The sequence below is a fragment of the Myodes glareolus genome, chromosome 2, assembly GCF_982192425.1.
Source record: "Myodes glareolus chromosome 2, mMyoGla1.1, whole genome shotgun sequence".
In the NCBI taxonomy this organism is placed as follows: domain Eukaryota; kingdom Metazoa; phylum Chordata; class Mammalia; order Rodentia; family Cricetidae; genus Myodes; species Myodes glareolus.
Genome location: NC_142027.1, coordinates 111,497,875 through 111,519,864, shown reverse-complemented (window position 1 = coordinate 111,519,864; position 21,990 = coordinate 111,497,875). Strand labels below are relative to the sequence as shown.

The 21,990-nt window shown below is 46.9% G+C and overlaps 1 protein-coding gene, 1 long non-coding RNA gene and 1 pseudogene across 2 annotated transcripts in view; 1 reads left to right on the top strand and 2 right to left on the bottom strand.

The window, feature by feature from the left end:
- The window catches only part of LOC146895459 (uncharacterized), a 38,306-nt gene extending 19,015 nt beyond the window's left edge, over positions 1-19,291 (top strand). The window contains exons 2-3 of the long non-coding RNA XR_014999221.2: positions 9,180-9,316; positions 18,697-19,291. This is a non-coding gene — a long non-coding RNA (uncharacterized LOC146895459). The remainder of the gene's footprint in view (positions 1-9,179; positions 9,317-18,696) is intronic.
- On the bottom strand, positions 137-7,441 carry LOC146895460 (claudin-13-like; annotated as a pseudogene).
- Positions 12,084-15,400, bottom strand: LOC125400096 (claudin-4-like). The gene is made up of 3 exons (XM_085682165.2): positions 15,287-15,400; positions 14,507-14,794; positions 12,084-13,080 (listed from the first exon to the last, which is right to left on the bottom strand). The coding sequence occupies exon 3, from the start codon at positions 12,885-12,887 to the stop codon at positions 12,084-12,086; it is 804 nt and encodes a 267-aa protein (XP_085538291.2). The 5' UTR covers positions 12,888-13,080; positions 14,507-14,794; positions 15,287-15,400.
- Positions 19,292-21,990: the final 2,699 nt, after the last annotated feature.

Below are 21,990 nucleotides of genomic sequence, written 5' to 3'. Positions count from 1 at the left end.
CCCCCAAACAGCCAGCAAGTCCTAGCATTACCATCTTGGCATCTGCTGTTTCCCTTTTGATCTGTTTCCAATCAGCCCAAAGTGAGAGAGCAAGCTCAGACCAAAGAACCAACTCCATCCAAGTCCAACTTGGGGGAACAATGACTTTATTGGGGTCACTTACAGGTTCATGGGGGACTCAAGCAGCTTCATCACCAAGAAGCCTGCCTCAGCAGGGTGCCATCTCATCCAGCTGCGTCCCTGGAGTCCCCCGGACAGCTTGTGGGAAGTTCCTCGGAAGTGTTTTTTTCTCACCCCAGCAACAGTTCACTGAGTCTAGGAACTGGGGTGTGGCGTCTTGAGTCTTAGAAGCAACAGCAGCCGTGAACTGGCCCAGGCCAAGGAGAGTGAAGCACCCATCTCCGTTTTCTTCATGGAGCCAAACAGTGGGTTGGAGAAGCCATGGCTGATGTTGTATGCCACCCAAGACAGAGACATCAGCACCAGAAAGCCAATACCGAGGAATATCACACTGGCCGTCCTTATAATCTCAGCTTCCGTATTCCAGTAACTCATATGATACATTGATCCCTGACTGTGCACAGCAGCAGACCTCCCTAGGTTCTATGAAGACTTGAGACACACTTAGGGCCTGAGCTACGACTGACCGGGTGTCGTACAATGTGCACTGCACCCCGCTGCTTTTCAGAGCCCGGCACATGTGCCACAGACCCTCCCAAATTCTGGCATCTGGGTTAGTCTCATCTTCTGGAAATGTCACCCTCCAAAATGGGCTCACAATGGCACACAGCCAGCTCAGTGTAACCACCGAGAAGCTGATGGCCTCTTGCTCCATGCGGACCATGATTCAGAGCCTGCTGGAGAAAGGACCAGGAAGAGAGTGGCGGCCCAGCTCTAGAGATGCAGGATTCCATGAACTGAGGATGGACTTCTAAAGCATCTAAAGCAAGCCTCTCCCTGTGAGGTGGCGTGGCAGAGGACAAGGAAGATGCCCCTGCCACCAACAACTCTCTTAGTAGAGTCAGATGCCCCACTCTAGCAAGCGTGACCACAGCAGTTGGCACAGGGATCTATCTGGTGAAACAGACTGAGCTTCCGTGAGGTTCTGACCGAGGCTGGGGCAGAGAGAAGAGCTCCAGTCCTTGGCACCTGCCCTGACCAGAGCCCAGTATTTCGTTTGCTTTCTTTTTCTAATGTATGTGTTCTTGTGTGCATGAATGCATGTGTGTGCACCTGAGCATGTTTGTAAATGTGTGTGCATGTTCCTGTGCGCCTGCATATATGTGTGTGTACCTGAGCCTGATGGTAAATTTGTGTGCATGTTTCCATGTATGTGCACACATGTATGTGTGTGCACCTGAGTATGTTTGTTAATGTGTGTGCATGTTTCTGTGTGCATGCCTGTATGTGTGTGCACCTGCATGTTGGGGACCTCATTGGCCTGGGGCTCACCCGGTAGGTGACTCACTGGCTGGCTGGTGCCTTAGAAGTGCCTCATGTCTCCACCTCACTGCATTGGGGTTGCCAGCAAACACTACCACACCCAACGTTTTTATGTGAGTTCTAAGAATTGGACTCAGGTCCTTCAGGCTAAACCCTCAACCCTGGATCTATGGAATTCTGAGCCCAGACCCGGCAAAGTCACCTTTAAGCCTCAATCATGAGCAAGACCTTTCATCTAAATATTAAGAAACCCCCTTTTCTCTCCACACGGGTACACACAGTCACACACAACATTATTTATGCACATCCGTATTAGTAATAAAATTAAATGAAAATAATTTGTGGAAAGAAAGGTCCTTCCTGCCCTTGTTTAATGGTCTCAGCAGCAGGATGGCTCAGCTCACAGGAGCTCAGGGAGGCTGGAGTCATGGACTGAGAATTCTACACCTTCTCCACCACCATTGCCTGGAAGTTTCTGTGCTGGCCAAGAAACCTTTCCACACCCATGGAGTGTCCCAAACCTGCCCTTTCCCAGCTTCTCAAAGAAAGAATCCCCTAATCAACACTGCCCAGTGCTCCTTCATCCCTCACAGCCTCCCAGACAAACCCTGAGCCCCACCACCTCTGCTCCACGGGATCAGGACAGGAGGAAGGGACAGTGGACTGCTGAGAGTGCAGATCCAGCCTGGTCTGCACAACAAGGCCCGAAGCAACCTTAGCCACTCAGCAGGACCCTGTCTCAACTCCCAACACACACACACACACACACACACATACACACACACACACACACACACACACACACACACACACACACGATAACCAAAGAGAAAGCAAACTGAGCACCGGCATCAGAAGGATTTAAATTTTCCCACTTTTACAGCTGAATTTAGGTTTCAGTTCTCTGAGAAGGACAGACAGGTGTCTCTCCCAACAAAGGGCCATTTGTCAACAAACACCCTTACATTCAGGGATGACGAGGGAGAGAGTGCAAACAAGGCCTGAGTCATCCCCACAATGTCTCACCGACATTTCCTGCAACCCCCCTGAAACTTTACCTAAGTATGTCCAAAACTAGAAGAACCTCGGCCAATTAAACGCAACTACTATAACTACTGCTTGTTTAACCAACTGTATTTGAGATGACCTAACTGTTCCTGAAATTCCCCTGGCTGGGCTTGAAAGGAGCCTGCACGCTCCTCTCGTCGCCATTTTGTGGAGGTGAACGACCCCACGTATGCTGGTAAATGAATGTTCTTTGCTCTTCCATATTATATGAGTCTGGATGTTCCTTCTGCATTTCCTCAGACTCTATATTTGGTGCATTAGACAGGAAATGCTGGAGATCCCGACTCACTATTAGGGCATTTCAGGAGAGCACAATCCGTCCTCTGCCAATCGGTGAGTCTGGATTCATCTGGACAAGTCTTTGTTGAAGTCTGATGTCCAGACACAAAACTTGAGACCAACAGAGGCAGGGCAGACACGTAACTCCCTCCTCGTCTGGGAGATCTGAAGATGCTCAGAACTCCCTTCTGGTGGAAACAAGAGTTCCAATCTGTTGGAGTCAGGAGGCTCCAGTCTGGTTATGGTAACCACTGAGGGCTCACTCCTGCCATCTGGGCGGAGCCTAAGCTCGGACCGTGCCACCTGTTAGGGCGGAGCCTCCAAAGATGGAGGCCAGAGACCGGGATTTACACCATCATCTGCATCTTTCCAGTTTCTTTTCCAACACCAATGTTTTTTTTTTTAAATGTATGTATTTATGTTCTTCGTTCTCTTTTATGTTCTTGACAAATATTATAATGGAGAAGACACCCCATGGACCTGGTCACATTTCAAGGGCTTCAAAGGCCAGACAGAGAATCTGGGGTGAATTGTTCGCTGGAAAAGCTATTGGTCTTGTGCAGGAATACTGACTGCCAGGTATTCTGTGGCCACCAGCTGCGGAATGCCCACACAGCCACTGCTCCTCCTCCCTTCCTAAAGCCGAATTCTTCACTGTTGAAAACCTGGAAGGATTCACAGCCTTGTGATAGCACCTCCCTCCACCAAGGTCCTCGCTGCCCTTACTTCCCCGCATTAACCCTTCCCTGTCCTGACGCTGCCTACAAGGTCAACTGTTAAAAATAATTTTAAAAATCTTTAATAAACAACAGCTGCTAAAAAATATTAAACTATAAAAGGAACTGCTAAATTAAACCAGCCTATGTATTTTAGGAGGTCATGGCTTCAAAATAAAAGTTGGAAGATATATTGTGTTTGGGGGAAAATAATGCTTTTGACTCCATAGGAAACAAAAAAATAGGATTTCCCTTCAAAATTAATAAAGATCAGATTTGACTGGAGGAGACCTCTGAGGATCTTGGCTACAGACATGAGGAAGAGAGCCAGGAAGACTGCAGGACAGGTGACATGTACGCTGATCCCTCTGCATGGGAAGGGTTCTGAGACCGGAAGGCAAATATTACAGCCAGTTTTCTCGGGACTTGGCCGTTATCTCCAGTTTCCCCAGGGACCCCAAAAGATGCCTTTGCCCACAGACAGCAGGAAAAAGTCTGGAGGATATGATGCCTACATCCCCAAAAGATAAGATAGCTGGTTTGGGGGCATTCAGATTTGGTGAGTTGTAAGTATTTTTCATTGTTTAGGGGGGTTGGTTACAAATTGTTAGTCAGAGTAAGAAAAAAAGACTCCTAGTCTCGAATATTTCACATTTGTATGAATTTTTATGTATTAATACAAATTTAAGGCTATTTTTGTTAAACTATATATATTTCCACTCTTGTTTAAGGTTTTGTGCCTATAAAATTCATTTTAAAATATAACGTATGATTTTAAAATACAAGTTAATAATTAATCATCATGTCACAGCCCTCGGGGTTGTAGGGTTCTATATGATTGGCCTTCTATAAAATGGCAGAATCAAAATCTCAGTCATAAATTATAACAACAAGATGTTGGGCAAAGCATAGGACCGGAGAGGTCCACTTGACAGGGTAACATGACGGTCTGGTTGTTGTTTCTAAACTTAGATATATTTTCAAGATTCAGCCTAGGCTTGTTTAGCTCGGATCTGTTCTATAGACTGTGCTCCTCAAACCTGTCAAAGATCTGATGAATATGGCACTTAAATTATTTAATACAAAAGCTTATTATGACAGACACTGGAGAATTGATTGCTCTACTTTGCATAGACAAAGTAAGGTCAGTCTTCCCCATGTTCCTCCTCCACAGGGAAAACTCTCACCTTATGGGCCTGGCAGCCAAAGACTGATACTGTCCTGGTGCCTCTGCCCCAAAGCTATGGAGACCACAGGAGCCTGGGATGCTTGTCTAGGTAATGGACTAGTCTCTACCATTTTAACTGATACACAGGCCATTCTGATTATACTTCATGTTATAATTTATCCTTCTCAAATGTCAAAAGCTGCCCAAGCAGCTTCTTTATTCATTAACCAATAAAAGCAACACATATACAGAAGGGCTTCCCACATCACTGGTTAGAGTCTAACTGAGAAAAATTGGACATGATACTAATGAGTTCTTATATTTGATATGTTTAATAAGACAAATTTGGATTTTGATGCAGCTAAAACTGTTAAAGGCATCCTAGACCAACTTAAAAAGGCCAACCCATCTTGGTCATCCTCTAGGCCTTTATTAGTAGCTATGTGACCATAGGAGCACATATGGTGTGGGAAGTCCCTCTGCATATGTGTTGCTCTTATTAGTTAATGAATAAAGCTGTGTCAGCCAGTGGCTTAGCAAAATGGAGCAAGGTGGGAACTCCAAGCAGATAGAGGAGGAAAGAAGGTAGAGTCAGGGAGAGGCCATGTAGCTTCCAGAACAGAAAGATGGCCACACACCAGTACCGGTAAACCATGAGCCTTATGGTCAAATATAAAATAATAAAAATGAGTTAATTCAAGATGTAGGAGCTAGCTTAAAATATGCTTAAACTATCGGCCAAACAGTATTGCAATGAATTTAGTTTCTGTGTGATCATTTCGGGTCTGGGCAGCTGGAAATGAACAAACAGCCTCTGTCAACACACGTGTATTACAAAGCATTATCTGCTTGCCTCCAGTTACTTGTGAACTCTCTCAATGGAAAGTTGGCTGGGGGGTGCTTGGCATCAAGCTACGCAATCTCCCTTAACCCATTATGAACAGATGCTGGTAGTAATGATGGGTAAGATCTTTTTCCCTCCAGGCAATCTAAAACAGGATGTTTCATGATGAAATGGATGTGCTGATGATAGGTGAGTCTGGAAGGTTGAAGAACACAGACTAAGGCAGGCCAGTCGTCTGTCCTGTAGCAGAAGTGCAGGCTTTAACAAATAAATTAAAAGGGGGAGGGAATCTGTGGGAGCCCACAGAAGTGGATCCCTTCCACCTTGACTAAAGGTCGGAGAGTTCAGACCTATTCTTGCTCCTTCAAGGTTATGACAGGAGGTTTGACCTAAGATGTGGCTATAAACAGGATGCTTTGACCTAGGGTGTGGTTACTTGATGTTTTGAGTATTAAAAGGGTAATTATTTTGTTCCTTGTATCATAGTAAAGGAATCTTTTGCCTTCCCTGCCCCCCTTTTAGGAATAGGGTATAGAAAGGCTATGGGAAATAAACATGAGTTGAATATCAGTATTTACTGGATGCCCTCCCAACTCCATCTGTTGTCTCCTATCTATTTCTTTCCTAATCCACATGCTTCCCCCAAAGCGTGGATAAATATGTCAGACAGGACCTGACAGTTTCAGCTAGGAAGTAATTACAGCACACAATACATCACCCCTTGTCCCCCAGCAAAATGGAATGTGAATTCAAAAGGAAACTCCCTGTCCTATGGGACTTGAGATAAAATAAATAACTGGTTCCCATTCTCATTTCCCGGTTCCTTCTAGACAATGAGCTCTGTCAGCCATCACAGGACCTTTGACCCTTCTGCTTCTGCTAATTGCTGTTGGCTCTTATATCATTGATGCCTTAACAAAATGATAATTCCTATCTGGCTGCTATTAAACTGACGGTTATTAGATCCCAGTATCAGCCCCTAGACCAATCTCAAGGATTCCAGATGGAGCCAATCTCAAGGGGAGAATGAAGGGTTTAAACGTTCCCACTTTTACAACTGAATTTTGTTTTCAGTTCTCTGAGAAGGGCAAACAGGTGTCTCTGCCGACAGAGGGCCATTTGTCAAAAAAAAAACCCTTACATTCAGGGATAAGGAAGACAGCACGAACAATACCTGAGTCAGCCCCAGACCTCTCAAGGACAGTTCCTGCAACCCCCTTGAAACTTACCCAGGTATGTCCAAAAATAGAGCCTCGGCCATTTAAAAGTATACTACTATAACTGCTGCTTGTTTAACCAATCGTATTTGAGATGATTTACTGATCATGATTCCCCTGGCTGTGCTTAAAAGAAGCCTGCACACTCCTCTCATTGCCGTTCTGTGGAGGTGAACAGCCCAGCATGTACTGGTAGATAAATGCCCTTTGCTCTTACATACTATCTGAGTCTGGGGTCTTCCATCAGTGTTTTGGTGACATATTGTCTGCAGGGTAAAATTTCATCACCTGTACTTAAAAATTAAAGCTGGCTTTGGAGTTGGACAATGGCCATCTTTCTCTAAATCTAAGCATGTTATTAAAAGAAAGGTAGAGTTTCTGTGTCATCTCTGAAGCCATCTAGTATGGGACAGAAAGAAGAAAGAATTTAGGAAACAATTTACTTTTTCCCATAAATACTTTTGTTTCTATCATGCCTTTCATTGAATATATGTCTGTATGAATGATGTCTAAGTTTTCTACAATAAACAATAAATTTTCCTGTGGTAATCTTTGAAGTTTCCAGGAAGACAATGAGGCCCCACAACAATGACTCCACCTGGTTGATATGACGTCATGATGCTGATTGCACTACTTTAAGACCAGTTTTGGGTACCAGCTGCCCAAGGTGATTCCAACTTGGTTAGCTGAAATGGTGCACCTTCCACAACATAAATAAGAACTTCAGAAAAACCCTATTGACTATTCAGAGACTATTTGCAATTATACTAGATAGTAATCTTGAAAGCTAATCATCATTTTAGTGTTACAGGATCCCATAGAAATAGCATTGCCCCCATGACAATTGAAAGTAATTCTAGAAGACTACATCCCCTCTCCTAGAAAGGTTTGTTCTCAGGGTTAGGGACATCTATTAAGGGCTGATTACAAGTGGTATAGGGTTGGGGGTTGGGTGGAAATTATATAGGTTCAGGGATCTCTTTGGAAGAAAAAAGGAATTGAATAGGATAATAGGTAGATTAGTGTGTACTTACTCACACTAATAATAATAGTGGGTAATAGAGTGAATACTTGTGAGCTATTATTTATAGACAATTTATATTGGTATAGATTCTTGTATATTGATACAAATTCAAATTATATTTGTTATATTGGATATGCTTCTATTCCTGTTTACAATAGTTGTGCACCTAGGCAAAGTTATTTTGTCATATTGTATGCATGCATGTTTCTACCTCTGCTTAAGACATTTTGTATACTGATGCAGTTTTAGGATTTATTTGTCATTATGCACTAGACATTTCTACCTCTGATCAAGATACTTATACACTGTTTACATTTTGAAGTCATTGTCCTCATTTTCTGTACAGCTGCTTAAAATAATTTAATATTCTAATAAGAAGCCTTAGTCTTAGGTATTAAGAATTATAGGTCAATAGTCATCCATGTTTGTCATACATATAGTTAAACTAATCAGGTTCTTTAGATACATAGAGATCGTATTTCACATAGATAGGTAATCTTCAACCACTTCAAAGAACTGTAGAAGATGGCATTCAAATAATTTAGGGTTTATTAAGTATATCTCCTGGCCAACAAACCTCTCCACCGATGCAAATAATCCCAATCACACCAAATTAGACCAAATTAAAAGATGCTCATGTTTAATGGATGACAGTACTCCTGGGTGGCTCCAGGAAAATAGAAAGGAAAAGAGGGAAAAGGGGAGACCACAGGGAACTAGGAGACCACATGCTCATTCTCTGGGGGGAAGTGCATATAGCCTGTGGGAGTGATCTTAACCTTGCCTGGGGAGGGGTCACCGTTTGGCAGGCTTTCTCAGAGGTGGAGTTTGGACTGAGGCAACTCCCAGGGGAGGGAGCTTATGCCAGGATCTGGAATGAAGCTGGGGTGAAGCCCCCAGTTAAATAATCCAGATTTTTTTGTATAAAGGGTTCCAGGGAGCTGAGGTGATACTTTTAGCTAAACAGGGTTCTGTTGATGTGAGACACGATTGCTCCTGGAATCACTGATCTAGTCCTGAGAGAATGTTAGGCACTGAAGACACTTCACTTGGAGCTTGCTCTCTGCTTGGCAAAACTAGCCTTTGGGCAAAGAATTGTGATGTGGGTTTTCCCTCTGTATGCTGTGATTGCCATTAAGGAATAAAGAAACTGCTTTGGACCTATAGGAGAGCAGAACTTAGCCAGGTAGGGAAAACTAAGGTAAATGCTAGAAGGGAGAAGGGCAGAGCCAAAGAGAAGCCATGGAGCTGCCAGAGACAGACGTGATGCTGGGAACTTTACCTGACAAGCCACAGCCACGTGGCGCTATACAGATTAATAGAAAAGGGTTAAACTGATATAAGAGTTAGTCAATAAGAAGCTAAAACTAATGGGTCAAGTCGTGATTTAATTAATACAGCTTCTATGTGATTATTTCAGGGCTAAGAAGCTGGGAACTAACTTGCGGCCTCCCTCCTACAGAACTGCCCATGCCTCAACCATTGACAAAATGCATGGAATCCAGACTGGACAAGAAGGATACAAGCAAAAAGACTACCAAACCTTACCAAGACAGGGTAAGATGGTTTTGAAATTTTTCCTGGCTCTGAAAATAGTCTGTCAGTTACTCTAGGCCTTAGTCAAAGTTGGTTGTTCCAACGTTGCAAATGAGACTTGGGGTGATTGCCCAGGTAGCAGGTTGTCTCTGTCATTTATTGTACCTTTTGGAAGTTGCTTGATTTTGCTTCCTGTTTACTCAAGTACTATTATTATCCTTCTCGGGTCTTTGATGGGGTTGAAGACTAGATAGTCATAGTTATTTTCCTCTCATGACTTAGCCAAGCCATTTCTAATATAAGACTTAGACTTCTAAGGATAGGATGACTATTAAAACATTTAGCGGGGCTGGAGAGATGGCTCAAAGGTTAAGAGCACTGGCTGCTCTTCCAGAGGTCCTGAATTCAATTCCCAGCAACCACATTGTGACTCACAATCATCTATGATGAAATCTGGTGCCCTCTTCTGGTGTGCAGGCATACATACAGGCAGAATGCTGTATACATAATAAATAAATAAATCTTAAAAAGAACATTTAGCATATGGTTTTTTGTTTGATATTGTTTATGCTGGTTGTAATTCTAATTTTTATACTTGATATTTGTTCTTATTGTATATAGTTTTGTATTAGGCTTAGAACTCTTTTTTTTTTTTTCAAGACAGGGTTTCTCTGTAGCTTTAGAGCCTGTCCTGGAACTAGCTCTTGTAGACCAGGCTGGCCTCGAACTCACAGAGATCCACCTATCTCTGCCTCCCAAGTGCTGGGATTAAAGGCGTGCGCCACCACCATTGCCCAGCTAGAACTCTTTTATTTAGACAAAAGGAGGAGGTGCTGTGAGAACTCATTCAGTCAACAGCCTTTAAGGAACTGGCTCACTCTGGGCGTGGCCACATGTATACACAGATGTAGAAACGTGTGCAGTCCTTTGGCTGCTGGATTCAGTTCCTGTTCCCTGATCATGCAGAGGACTGCCGATCTGTGAGTCTATTCCTAAATAAAGAGACCCTTATTATACTCCATTCTGAGCTAGTGTGGGACTACTTTATTATAATCGACTACATCTGGACCCTTATACAACCATTTCTCTGCTTCCTAGCTGTGGATGGGATGAGACCAGCTGCCTCATGCTCCTATTCCCATGCTTTCTCTATTGTATTCTCAATTGTGAGTCAAAAGAAGACCTTCCTTTCCTCCTAAAGTAACTGTTGTCAGGCATTTTGTCACAACAATTGAAAGAGAAAAAGGATCCCCAAGTTCGCAGGAGTCAGTGAGTCACATGAGGAACACCCAGCGCTGCCTTTCCACACACAGCCATCCTCTGCTCCAGCATACACACAGCTGGGAGCCACTGGGAGGGCGACCCTTGTGCGGGGAAGTCCTAGACCAGCACTTGAAGCAGAACTTTTGCAGAAAAGCATTATCTAGACAGAAGAAAGAAGAGAGAGCAGGCAGCGAGAGACGGGGCCAAAGGCCATGAGGACAAGCGTAGTTTCAGGTCACTGTTCTCTGTTCTTCTGAGGAGACAACAGCTGAAGCAATTGCTACAGATTGAGGAGCAGAGTTCAGATGCTAGCAGCGATATAAAACACAGATGTGGGGCACACACCTGTGTAGTAGGAGGCTGCTTGCTCGTTCCCAGACACCAAGACCCGAAATAATTACACAGGAACTTTATTAATTGCAATACTGGTTGGCCAATAGCTTAAGCATATTTCTAGCTAACTCTTACATCTTAAATTATCCCATTTCTATTAATCTGTGCATTGCCATGTGGTTGTGGTCAACTGGTAAGGTTCCGCCATCCAGCATCCAGCATCTGTCTCCCGTGGTGGCTACATGGCTTCTCCTTGACTCCACCTACTTTCTCTACAAATATCTCTTCCAGCCTGGCTATATTCTGTTAAGCCACTGGTTGAAAGCAAATTCCGTATTAACCAATGGCAATAAAGCATATTCATAGCATACAGAGGGGAATCCCATATCACACCTGTAATCCACACTCCAGACAGAAACACGCGGCAGGAGCTGACAACTTGTTGGTCAGTCAGGCAGGCCTAACAGGTGGCTGTCAAGGAGACCCTGTCTCAGGAAATAGTAGGAAAATTGATTACCCAGGGGCACCTGACATGGTCCTTGGTCACATATTAGCACATGTGTGCACATGCACATACGTGCGCGCACGCACACACACACACACACACACACACACACACACCACACATTACATCTCAATGAACTCAGCCAGGCTATACTTCTCCAAGGGTTGACTTACATGCTACTGCAGTACCACAGTGACTACCAGCCAGGAAAGGGTGGTTGCCAACACCCAGGCTTATCTTCTGCAAGCAAGTGGCACAAGCGCCAGGGGCACAGACTATCAGTAATTTCAGAGGTGAGCTCTGACGAGAAGATCTTAGGGAGGGTTTCAGAGGGGGCCAGGCTGGTGGCAGCCTGGCTCAGTCCCTGCTCGCCCATCCCACAACCCCCAGCGGCACTGGCACTAACATCCGAGTGCCAACTCTCTATCCTTCTGTCCGAGTCTAGTCACCCCAGACTCAGATGCTAACTGCAGACCCCGAAATGACAGCATCCCGGGCCAGCAAAGGGGACCAGTGACTTTATTGGGGCCCCGGGTTGATGGGTGACTCAGGCGGCTGCATCCACAGGAAGGGCACCCCAGCATTGTGCTGAGTCATGAGGACCTCACCCAGGAGGTCTCCAGCAAAGCCTGTTTGCAGCCAGGTCCGTGGAGGGGTTTTCTCTCCCCGTGTGTCCCCAGCAGTAATTCACTGAGGCTGAGGAGGGTACTCAAGCCCTGTAGCTTCCTGTTTCTCTTTCCCTCGGACCAAAGACGTTTCAGTCAAAGAGAAACAACTTGAGAATAAGTCACAGGTGATGGGTCTGAGGGGACTACAGATGAATCCAAAACGCAGAGAGTGGCCCACCTTAGGCATTGTTCTCTGAGCAGGGCCCATCCCTGGAGCCCAGGGAAGAACTGGCAAGAGGGTGGAGCCCTCTGGAGGACTGGGCTGGTCATTGTTAGTTGGGGCCTTGTACCACAGGTGGGCCCTTCCTAGAAGGGCCCCTCCCAGCAGAAGCAGCAGGGAGCTGAGCCAGCCCAGGTAGAGTGAGACTCCCATCCTGGTTTCCATGAGCGACAGAGAGAGAGAGTTGCCGTGGATAACATTGTGTGTTACCCAGGACACAGACACCAGCAGCAGCACACCCAGCCCCAGGAACAACACACTTGTGGCCACCGTCATCTTTTCTTGAGTGCTCGGATTCAGCACGTATGTCCTGTCTCCCCGGTACCTGTCCAGCAGCAAACCCATCCAGGTGATGATGATGCAGGTGACCACCAGAACTTGAGACACCTGTATGTCCCGTGGTAGTGTAGTGTGTGAGTATTTCACACACTGTAGGATCTCAAGCCCTTGAGCCTCACACACGTCCCACAGCCCTTCCCAGATTATGATCTCTTCGGAGACTTTTGTACCACGCCAGAAGGGTAGGGCACAGCAGATAATGGTGACCAGCCAGCTCAGCCTGACCAGAGATATGCTGACTACTTCCAGTTGCCGGCAAGCCATGGCTTTTTGTCTGCCGGACACGGGACACAGAAGAGACAGGGGATCTGGCTGTCAGATGCAGAATTCAAATGACTGAGGATGAATTTTCAAAGTGTCCATAGTGAGCTGTCCTGAGAACCAGCAACGGAAATGAGAGTCGCTATGACGTCAGACACACCACCAGCAGGCATGTCCTCAGCAACAACCCAGGGACCTGTGAAATAGATTAAGCTTGTATGAGGTTTGGAAGAGGGAGGGGCAGAGGGAGGAGATTCAGTGCACAGGCTTCATGTGATCAGATCTCTGTACTTTTTTTCCATGTTTGTGTGTGTGTGTTCATACACATGTGGGCACAAGACTGAGGAAAAAATCTCTGCTGCCATTTTTAGGAATCCTGTCTACCACCTTTGAGAGGAGGTCCAGCATCACCTGGAGCTAATCAGTTGCCTGGAATAGCTGACAAAGGTCCTGCAGAGGCAGGTGACAAAACTTACAGCTCCCTAAGGCCATCCTAGTATACAAACTATAATAATGAGTTGGAAGTATCACCACAGCCTGCCCAGTACTTGTACTCCAACTCCCAGCCTGCCATGCGCTAACCCCTCCCCAGGAGGGTCAGGACTCCGAAGGCTCTTTAGGCTCATGCCAAAAAAGGAACACGTGGTTTTTGAGTTTGCATGGGTTCCCCCTCTGTCTCTCTCTCCCTTGCCATGCTCTCTCGGCCACCCGGGAGTGTGCCATTTATGAAACACGGGCATTTTAATTTGGTCTAATGTGGTTTGATTTGGAGTTCTTTGTGCCAATGGAGAGACTTTTCTTAACACAGACCTCTAGGGGGCTCTGAGGACACAATACAGAAAAGGGGCAACGGCAGTTCCACACCACAGAGGGACTTCCCATGGTCCATGCAGGGCTATAGCTGATGGGATGTTCCATCTTGTCAACTCAGGATGTAGAATCACCATAAAATCAAACCTCAGGGAATATCTGAGAGAATTCCTAGACTTGGTAACTGAGGTGAAATACAACCCAGTAGACAGCGCCATCCTATGTGGTTTGGAGTTTCAGCTGAGTGGAAGGTATAAAGGGAGCTGAGGGCCAGCATCACCTCTCTCTGCTTCCTGAGTGTGGATGCATTGGGACCACTCGAACTGAGGGCCAGCATCACTCTGCTTCCTGAGTGTGGGTGCGATGAGACCGCCTGCCTCATGTTCCTGCCCAGTGCCATCTCCACCATGATGGGCTGCGTCCTGGGAGCCAAAGAGCCCTTTCTTTCTCAGGTTGTTGTGTGTCAATGTTTTATGACAGCCAGAGGAAGCAAACTGTCTGGCAAGGTGGTGCACACCTTTAATTTCAGCACTCAGGAGGCAGAGGCAGGTGCATCTCTGTGAGGCCCAAGCCACCTTGGTGTACAGATTGAGGAGTGGGCCAGCTAGGACAGAGTAACACTGTCAGAGGGGAGAAGGGAGGGAGAGAGAGAGGGAAAGAGGGAGGGAGGGAAGGATGGAGGGAGAGAGAATGTGAGGAAGAGAGAGAGAGAGAGAGAGAAGAGAGAGAGCACTCAGGTACCCTAGAATGCTAAAACATGATCTGAGCTGAGCGCAAGGATAAACAAACCCAACATGTAAAGAGAGGCCCACCTTCTGCTCTCCTCCTGGGTGGAGGAAGGTAGGACACTTGCTAGGACTGAGCAATTCTTTCTCATTTGGGGTCTTCCACAAGCACAGGGCTCCTCCAAGCATCAGCAGCACAGAGCAGGACCAGCCTGGAAGGAGCAATACACCCAGCTCTGCTTTCTGCATGGAACCCAAAAGTGGATTGGGGCAGCCATAGATGAAGCTGTGCTTTCTCCTGGACACGGACACCACCGGCTGCAGGCTGGCACCAGGATCAAGGCGCCCACCCTCCTTCCAATCATGGCATCAGTTCTGTCATTAGAAAATCATGATTGCACACAGCCTCAAATGCACACAGAGCAAACCCATTCCATCATACAGACGCCCATGAAGACCTGAGACACCTGTGGGCCCTAGGCTGATGTGACCCAGTAGCCATGGTCCTTACACTGCGTGTACATCGTCTATGACGCCAGTACGTTTGTCATAGACCCCACCTAACATCAGATTCTAGCTTTGCCTCCCATTCAGGAAATACTGTCTGTCACCCTTCAAATTGTAGGACACAGCTCCAAAGGGCCGCCAGTCAGCCCTTTCTGACCACAGAGACGCTGACCCACTGCACTGCCTTGAGTCCATGGCTCAGAGTCACAGCAGTTAGGGTGGGGAGGCAGTGGGGATTTGGGCTAAGCTGCGGGATCCCAAGGACTGATGGTGGGGCATCGGAGGGGTCCAAAGAAAGCCTTTCCCTGGAGGCAGAGAGACACAAAAGCAGACAGAGACTCCATCCGCACCAACGGTTACCTCTGTAGAAGCCGATGTCCACGCCAGCAGAGTGTAGACAGCAGTTGACACAGACGTCTGGTGATATAGATTGAGGGTGTATGAGGCTATGACCTGGGGTGGGGCACAGGGAGGAGCTTCAGATAATGTGGCCTCAGAACCAGCCTATACTGTCTTGTCTTTTTCTTTAAATATATGTGTGGAAATGTGTGTGCGCGAGTGTGTGTGTGTGTATGTGTGTGTGTGTGAGTGTGTATGTCTGTCCGTCTATGAGTGCAAACGTACACGGGATGTGCATGTGGAGACCAGAGGACCACCTCTGCTATCATCCTCAGGATACCATCTATCTCCTTTAAGACAAGGTTTCTCGTTGGACCAGGGCTCCCCAGCTATGCAAGGCCTTCTGGTCAGGAAGCCTGTAGATCTGCCTGTCTTTAGATTTACCATCACAGCGTGTGTGTACTGCTTTTCTACCAGGGTTCTCAGACTGATCCCAGGTCCTCCCAGCTAGACACCCAGCCATGGGTGCCTATATTCTAAGCCCAGGACAGCAGAGTCCCCTGAAGTCCCCAATCAAGAGCAAAAGAGTTGAAAGAAACTCCTTTCTTCCCTCACAGATACACACACTGAATACAACACATCGATATAACTATATTGTTTAGAATGATAATATATGGATTGGATGGGTAGGTGGGATAGAGAGTGGAGATCGGGGAGGGTCCGAAAAAATAAAAATAAATAAAAATAAATAAATAAAAAGAATGATAATATATGGTTTAACAGGAAAGAGCATGTCTACTCCAAATTGATGAGTCCAGGAGGAGACAAGGTGACAATAACAGCCTGATTTACCCCGGCTTCCCTCAATAGCTCACAGCCACAAATGCCCAGGACGGAATCGGTGACCATTCTCTGGCCAATGGGTTAAAACAGATGGATCAGCACAGTTGTTAGAAGGTACTACTAGATTCACACTGCCAAGTTCTGTCTTCCCTCTTCCCAGCTTCTGTTTTCAATAGCACCCTCTTGTAACATAACACAGGTCAGCTTTGAACTCATGACCCTCCTGCCTTAACCTCCACAATGACGATTCTCGGGTGTATACCATCAAGCCCAAAGCTCTCCCTTTGTCCTGTGGTGTCCCAGCATGATGAGTTGACAGACTGGGCACCGAGGCTTGGGAGCAGAAAGTGACAGAGAGGAACAGTGACATGACTGGGTCCCTGATGGCATCACTGAGCCCCAGACTACATTGGATAGTCTCAGTTTTCCACACTGGACCTGAGCGTGCTTCCTCCTTTGAGCCTCCTATGCACCGTTCTTGAATTGGAGTGGAAGCTGATGGTGCCGCCCACATCCTCACCTCACACCCATTAAGTAGGACAGACTCCAGTGTGGAGTGTGGATGCTGCTCTCTGAAATCTGGGTTTCCTCACAGCCTGCAACACTTCCCACACCGAATGTGCTCTGGGCAAAAAACAAAATAAAGAGACTATCTAAGGTTAAGGTCTAGTCGGTATTCTCCCATCTGCCCCACTTCTCCTTCGGAACCTCTCAAAAACCAGCTATCAACAGAACCGAATGTCCACTGCTGTGGTCGTAGTGTGTTGGTGCAAGCATCTGTGCAGAGATACTTGGTAGCAGAGCCATCTCTCACTCTGAGCCACTGAGCCTCATGGGTAATGGCTCTCTCTGACACACTGAAAGTCCATCTTTGCGAGGCAGTGTTGGTGCAAGTATTTAATCCCAGCACTTGGGAGGCAGAGGCAGGTGGATCTCAGTGAGTTCGAGGCCAGGCTGGTCTACAGAGGGAGTTCCAGAACAGAAAAAGAAAGAGGGGGGGAGGGAAGGGAAGAGAAGGGGAGGGAAGGGGAGAGAAGGGAAGGGGATGGAAGGGGAGAGGAGAACAGAAGAGAGGAGAGGAGAGGAGAGGAGAGGAGAGGAGAGGAGAGGAGAGGAGAGGAGAGGAGAGGAGAGAAGAGAAGAGAAGAGAAGAGAAGAGAAGAGAAGAGAAGAGAAGAGAAGGATTTAGTCCTTGGAATTTGGCAGCTCCAGGGCCTCATCCCCACTGTCTCAGCCATCCTGTCACCAACCAGCTGATTCCAAGCCATGGTCTCAAGAACAAGAGAACATCGGTTTCTCCACGGCCAGGTCTGATAGTGTCAGTAGGTTAGGTAGCACAAGGCCTTCCTCGAGTTCTCCAACCACCGCTATGTTCCAGGCAGATGGGCAGCTGTCTCTACTCGGCCTGGGCCCACCCATTGCCATTGCGTGGTTCCAGCCTCCCATCTTGCAATGACCTCCCTTGTTCCTCTGAGGACTCTACTGTCGGTTCTGCCCCCATTTGAATGGCTTGGCTCATTCCAGTGAACTCAAGGCTCAGTTCATTTGGGGTTCCAGAGACCTTCATCATGGGCCCCATCTACTTTAGATAAAGCTGGAGGAAAAGTGATTAAGGAAGGCACATAGACATCTGGCCTCCATACATATGTGTGCACGCACACACACACCAACACACACATGGAAAACACACAAACATGTAACATCACATACACAAATATTACATCTGAATGAACAGAGCCAGGCTAGAATCCCCCATGTATTGACATACATGGTGCCCTAGTGACGACCAACCAGGTGGTTATCAATACCCAGGCTTAGTTTCTGCATGCTAGGTGCCAGAGCAACAGAGCACCAGTGACGTCAGAACTGAGCCTGGTGACAAGAAAGACCCCTGAGAAGAAATCAGCCTGGGCCCAGCTGGCACTCACTGGCTGAGTCCCTGTTTGCCCATCCCCCAACAGCCTTCAGCCCTGGTGTGAGCATCCTGAGGTCGGCTGTGTTACTTTTAGCCTAGTTCCTGTCTCCCCAAATAGAGTGAACAACTACAGACCAAAGAAGTGATTCTATCCATGCCCAAGCCACTTACTAGAGTATGGGTCATGGTGGCAATTCCGCCACCAAAACCGATTCCAGCATGAGCATTAAAAATAAAAGGCAAGTTTGGCTGTGCTCGCAGAGGCAGAGACAGGAGGATCCCAGCCAGTCTACCAGGATTGGTGTGTTCCAAGCCAGTGAGAACACTCATATCAAAAAACCGTATGTATGGTGCCTGAGGACAAACTGTCTTGGTTGACCTCCACCCTCCACGTTCATGTGTACATATGTACACCACACACACACACACACACACACATACATGAACATGCACACACATACACGCAAGAAGACTCAGTCATTAAAGGGACCCCTGGAGCGGGGCTGACACCTGTCCATTATCTTAGAGAGTCTGAAACAGGAAGATCTTGAGTTCCAGGCCAGTCTGAGGTTACATAGTATGTCCTTGTTTTAGAGAAGACGGGAAAATAAATAAGCAAAAAGTGGTAAAGTTCGGTCCCCCAAAATTCTAACCACATTTCATGTGGTTACAGGCACTCAGGAGAGAAGATGGACCGCCTCAGTAACCAGAGGGATGGATTAGCTGCTGGAGGTGCGTGACCAGGGCAACTACCACCACCTGAGCCAGGAGCTCCTTCTCCATCCACGTGACATCCAAGGTTACTCTCACCACCTTGCCAAGAAGAAAGAGACCCTGGTACCAAGCTGGTCACTCTTTAACTGGTCTTAACCCTGCCCAGCCTAGGAGACCCCTCCCTTCCCACATGACAGACACTGAGAGGCCACCATTGACCCTCCCATCTCTGCCACTTCCCGCCAAGAAAGCCCCCATTCCTACCCAATATCCATCTGCATTCTGAATACTTCATGATAGCTCTTCCTGGGTCAGGGTCTGGTGTTAGCCCAACACTGGACACACCCCATCTCCTTCCTGGGATCAGCATCCTGCAAAACCAGATGGCATGCTTTATCTCAGTCAGGTTCATCAATGGGTAATGGTTTCAAGAATCTGAGGCCCCAGCATGGAAAAAGACCATCTTCTCTCTCATCTTCCATGAAATGCTGATGGTCGGTGTCCTCAGAACAGCCATGTTCCCTACAGTGCTATACAGAGAGGATGGGTAATCTTGTCAGTTTAATAAAATTTAGAGCGACATGAAAACAAACCCCTGGGCCTATCTGTGTGGGAGTTTCTGTATTAACTTAATTGAGGTGGGAGACCCACCCTGAATGTGGGCGGCACCATCCCATGGGCTGGGGTTCCAGATTGAATAAAAAGAAGAAAGAGAGCTGAGCTGAGCACCAGCATCCATCTCTCTCTGCTTCCTGACTGAGGAAGTCATGTGACCAGCTGCCTCACGTTCCTGCCGCCTTGCTTTCCCCGCCATGATGGGCTGTGCCCTGAAAGCGTGAGCCAACATAGTCCCTTCCTTCCTTCCTTAAATGGCTTTGTCAAGTACTCTGTCACAGAAGAGAGAGAAATAACAAAGACGCCTGGGTTCCTGGGAGTCACCCAGCCCTACGGGAACAGCCCATCCTGCCCATCTCACAGGTCACAGGACAAGGAGTCCTGGAACTTCCCCGCCAAGCACATCAGTCAGCAAGCAAGTTTGTGAGACTCTCATTTGGAGTTCATTGAGACTTCCACGTTCCCAGGGTAACAGTGCATCCAAACCACACTTAACCAACCTGGAGTCCTCTTGTGGGTTGAGGTTCCTGGCCCCACAGAGAACAATAACCGGATGGTTTTCTAGAACAGTCGCTCTTTGTAACTTTAAGCATTGATTGAAAAGTGTCAGCATGAGTCCGAAAACCTCCAGGGTTGCCAGGCACCAGCCAGGCTCAGTTCTTGCTTGCTCAATCTCCCGATAGTCAGTGACCCTGGCAGGATTCTCCTCGGGGCAGGGGTGGGGTGGTCACAGGATGTGCTGAGGTCAGTCCAAGAGCAAACAGACCCCAGAAGGACAGATGGTGCCCAGCTTAACATAGTTATAGACCAGTGGCTCTCAATAGTTGGATCACGACTCCTATGGCAAACCTCTATCTCCAAAAATATTTCCATTATGATTTATAATAGTAGCAAAAATTACAGTTATGGGGTAGCAATGAAAATAATTTTATGGCCAGGGAGCTCCACAACATGAGGAACTGTATTAAAAGGTCATAGCATCCCATGCTGTGGAATGGGTGTGATGGAGATTCGGACATCAGCATCCCATGCTGTGGAATAGGGTGTGACGGGCTGGTCGGCCCTGCATCCGGCCAGAGGGAGCATCTCTCAGGCGCTCACCACCCCTCAGAGTCCATGCACACTCCCACATGCCTTCCACTGACCCTGCCAGCCTAGCAGAGGGACAAAGACACATTTTCCCTCTGGAGTCCAGGACCTCAGAGTCGGCCTTGAGAAGGGTGTTCTGGGACGAGGTAGAGGTAAATGTGCTCACTGAGCCACCCAGGTCTAGCCCCAGCCTTCACCTTGAGTCTGCCAAGGACACAAACCCTAAAGCCAGGCAAGCTATTGTCCACTTAAAATTATTCCTCCCCAGGACAGTGAACTTTCATTTTTATTCTTTCTTTTTTTTTTTTGAGACAGAATTTTTCTGTGTAGCCCCAGCTGTCCTTGAAACTCGCTCCATAGAACAGGCTGGTCTCAAACTCAGAGATCCCCCTGCCTCTGCCTCCCAAGTGCTGAAATTAAAGGCGTGCACCACCATTGCCCAGCTTTCAATTTTTACTCTATTTCATTTATTTATTTTATTTGAGACAGGATCTCACCATATATCCTTGGCTGTCCTGGGACTCACTCTGTAGACCAGGCTGGCCTGGAACTCAAAGAGATTTCCTACCTCTGCCAGTGTGGTCTAGACTTCTCTATGTAGACCAGACTGGCTTCAAATAGAGATTAAAGGGGTTAAACATATGTACTACTGACAGGCAGTGGTGGCACACACTTTAAATTCCAGCACTTGGGAGGTAGAGAAGGCGGATCTCAGTGAGTTCAAGACCAGCCTGGTTATCAGCAAGTTCCAGGACAGCCAGGACTGTTATACAGAGAAACCTGTCACAAAGAAACAAAACAAAGAAAGTGTGCACTATCACATTAAGCTCGGATTCCTTTTAAAAACAAAAACAAAAAACAAAAACAAAACATTTTTTGTTAATTGGGGGCTGGAGAGATGGCTCAGCAGTTAAGCACACTGGCTGCTCTTCCTAAGGACATAGGTTCAATTCCCAGCTGATGGCAGTTCACAGCTGTCTGTAACTCCATTCCAGGGATCCAACACACTCACATAGACATGAATGTAACCAAACACCAAGGCACATAAAACTGAATAATTTTTTTAATATTATATTTATTTATTTATGGTATTGTGTGTTCACATGCATATATACATGTACATGTGTGTGCACGTGCCAAGGCAAATGTATGTGGAGTTTGAGGACAACTTTCAGGAGTTAGTTCTTTCCTTGTACCGTGTGGATTTTGGGACTTGAACCCAGGTCATCAAGCCTCAGGGCAAGCACCTTACCCACTGAGTCATCTGGTTTTCTGCCCTCCACCTTTTCAAGAAAGGGTCTCACGTGACCCTGGCTAGCTCGGAACTCTTGTTTAGTCAAAGATAGCCTTGATCCTCTGATCCTCCTGCCCCCACTATGAGTCTGGGATTACAAGTGTGCACCACCCATCATTTACGGGATGGACCGCAGGGCTTCAAGCATGAGAGGCAAGTACTCTCTCAACAGAGCCACACCCCAGCCCCAGCATCTCACATCGCACTAAGCCTCCCTCCTTACTTAGGGCTCCTACTTGCAGGCATTTTCTTATC

What these genes read in the sequence shown, in the direction of transcription:
- LOC125400096 (XM_085682165.2), bottom strand. Translation starts at nt 12,887, where the DNA reads ATGGCTTGCCGGCAACTGGAAGTAGTCAGCATATCTCTGGTCAGGCTG.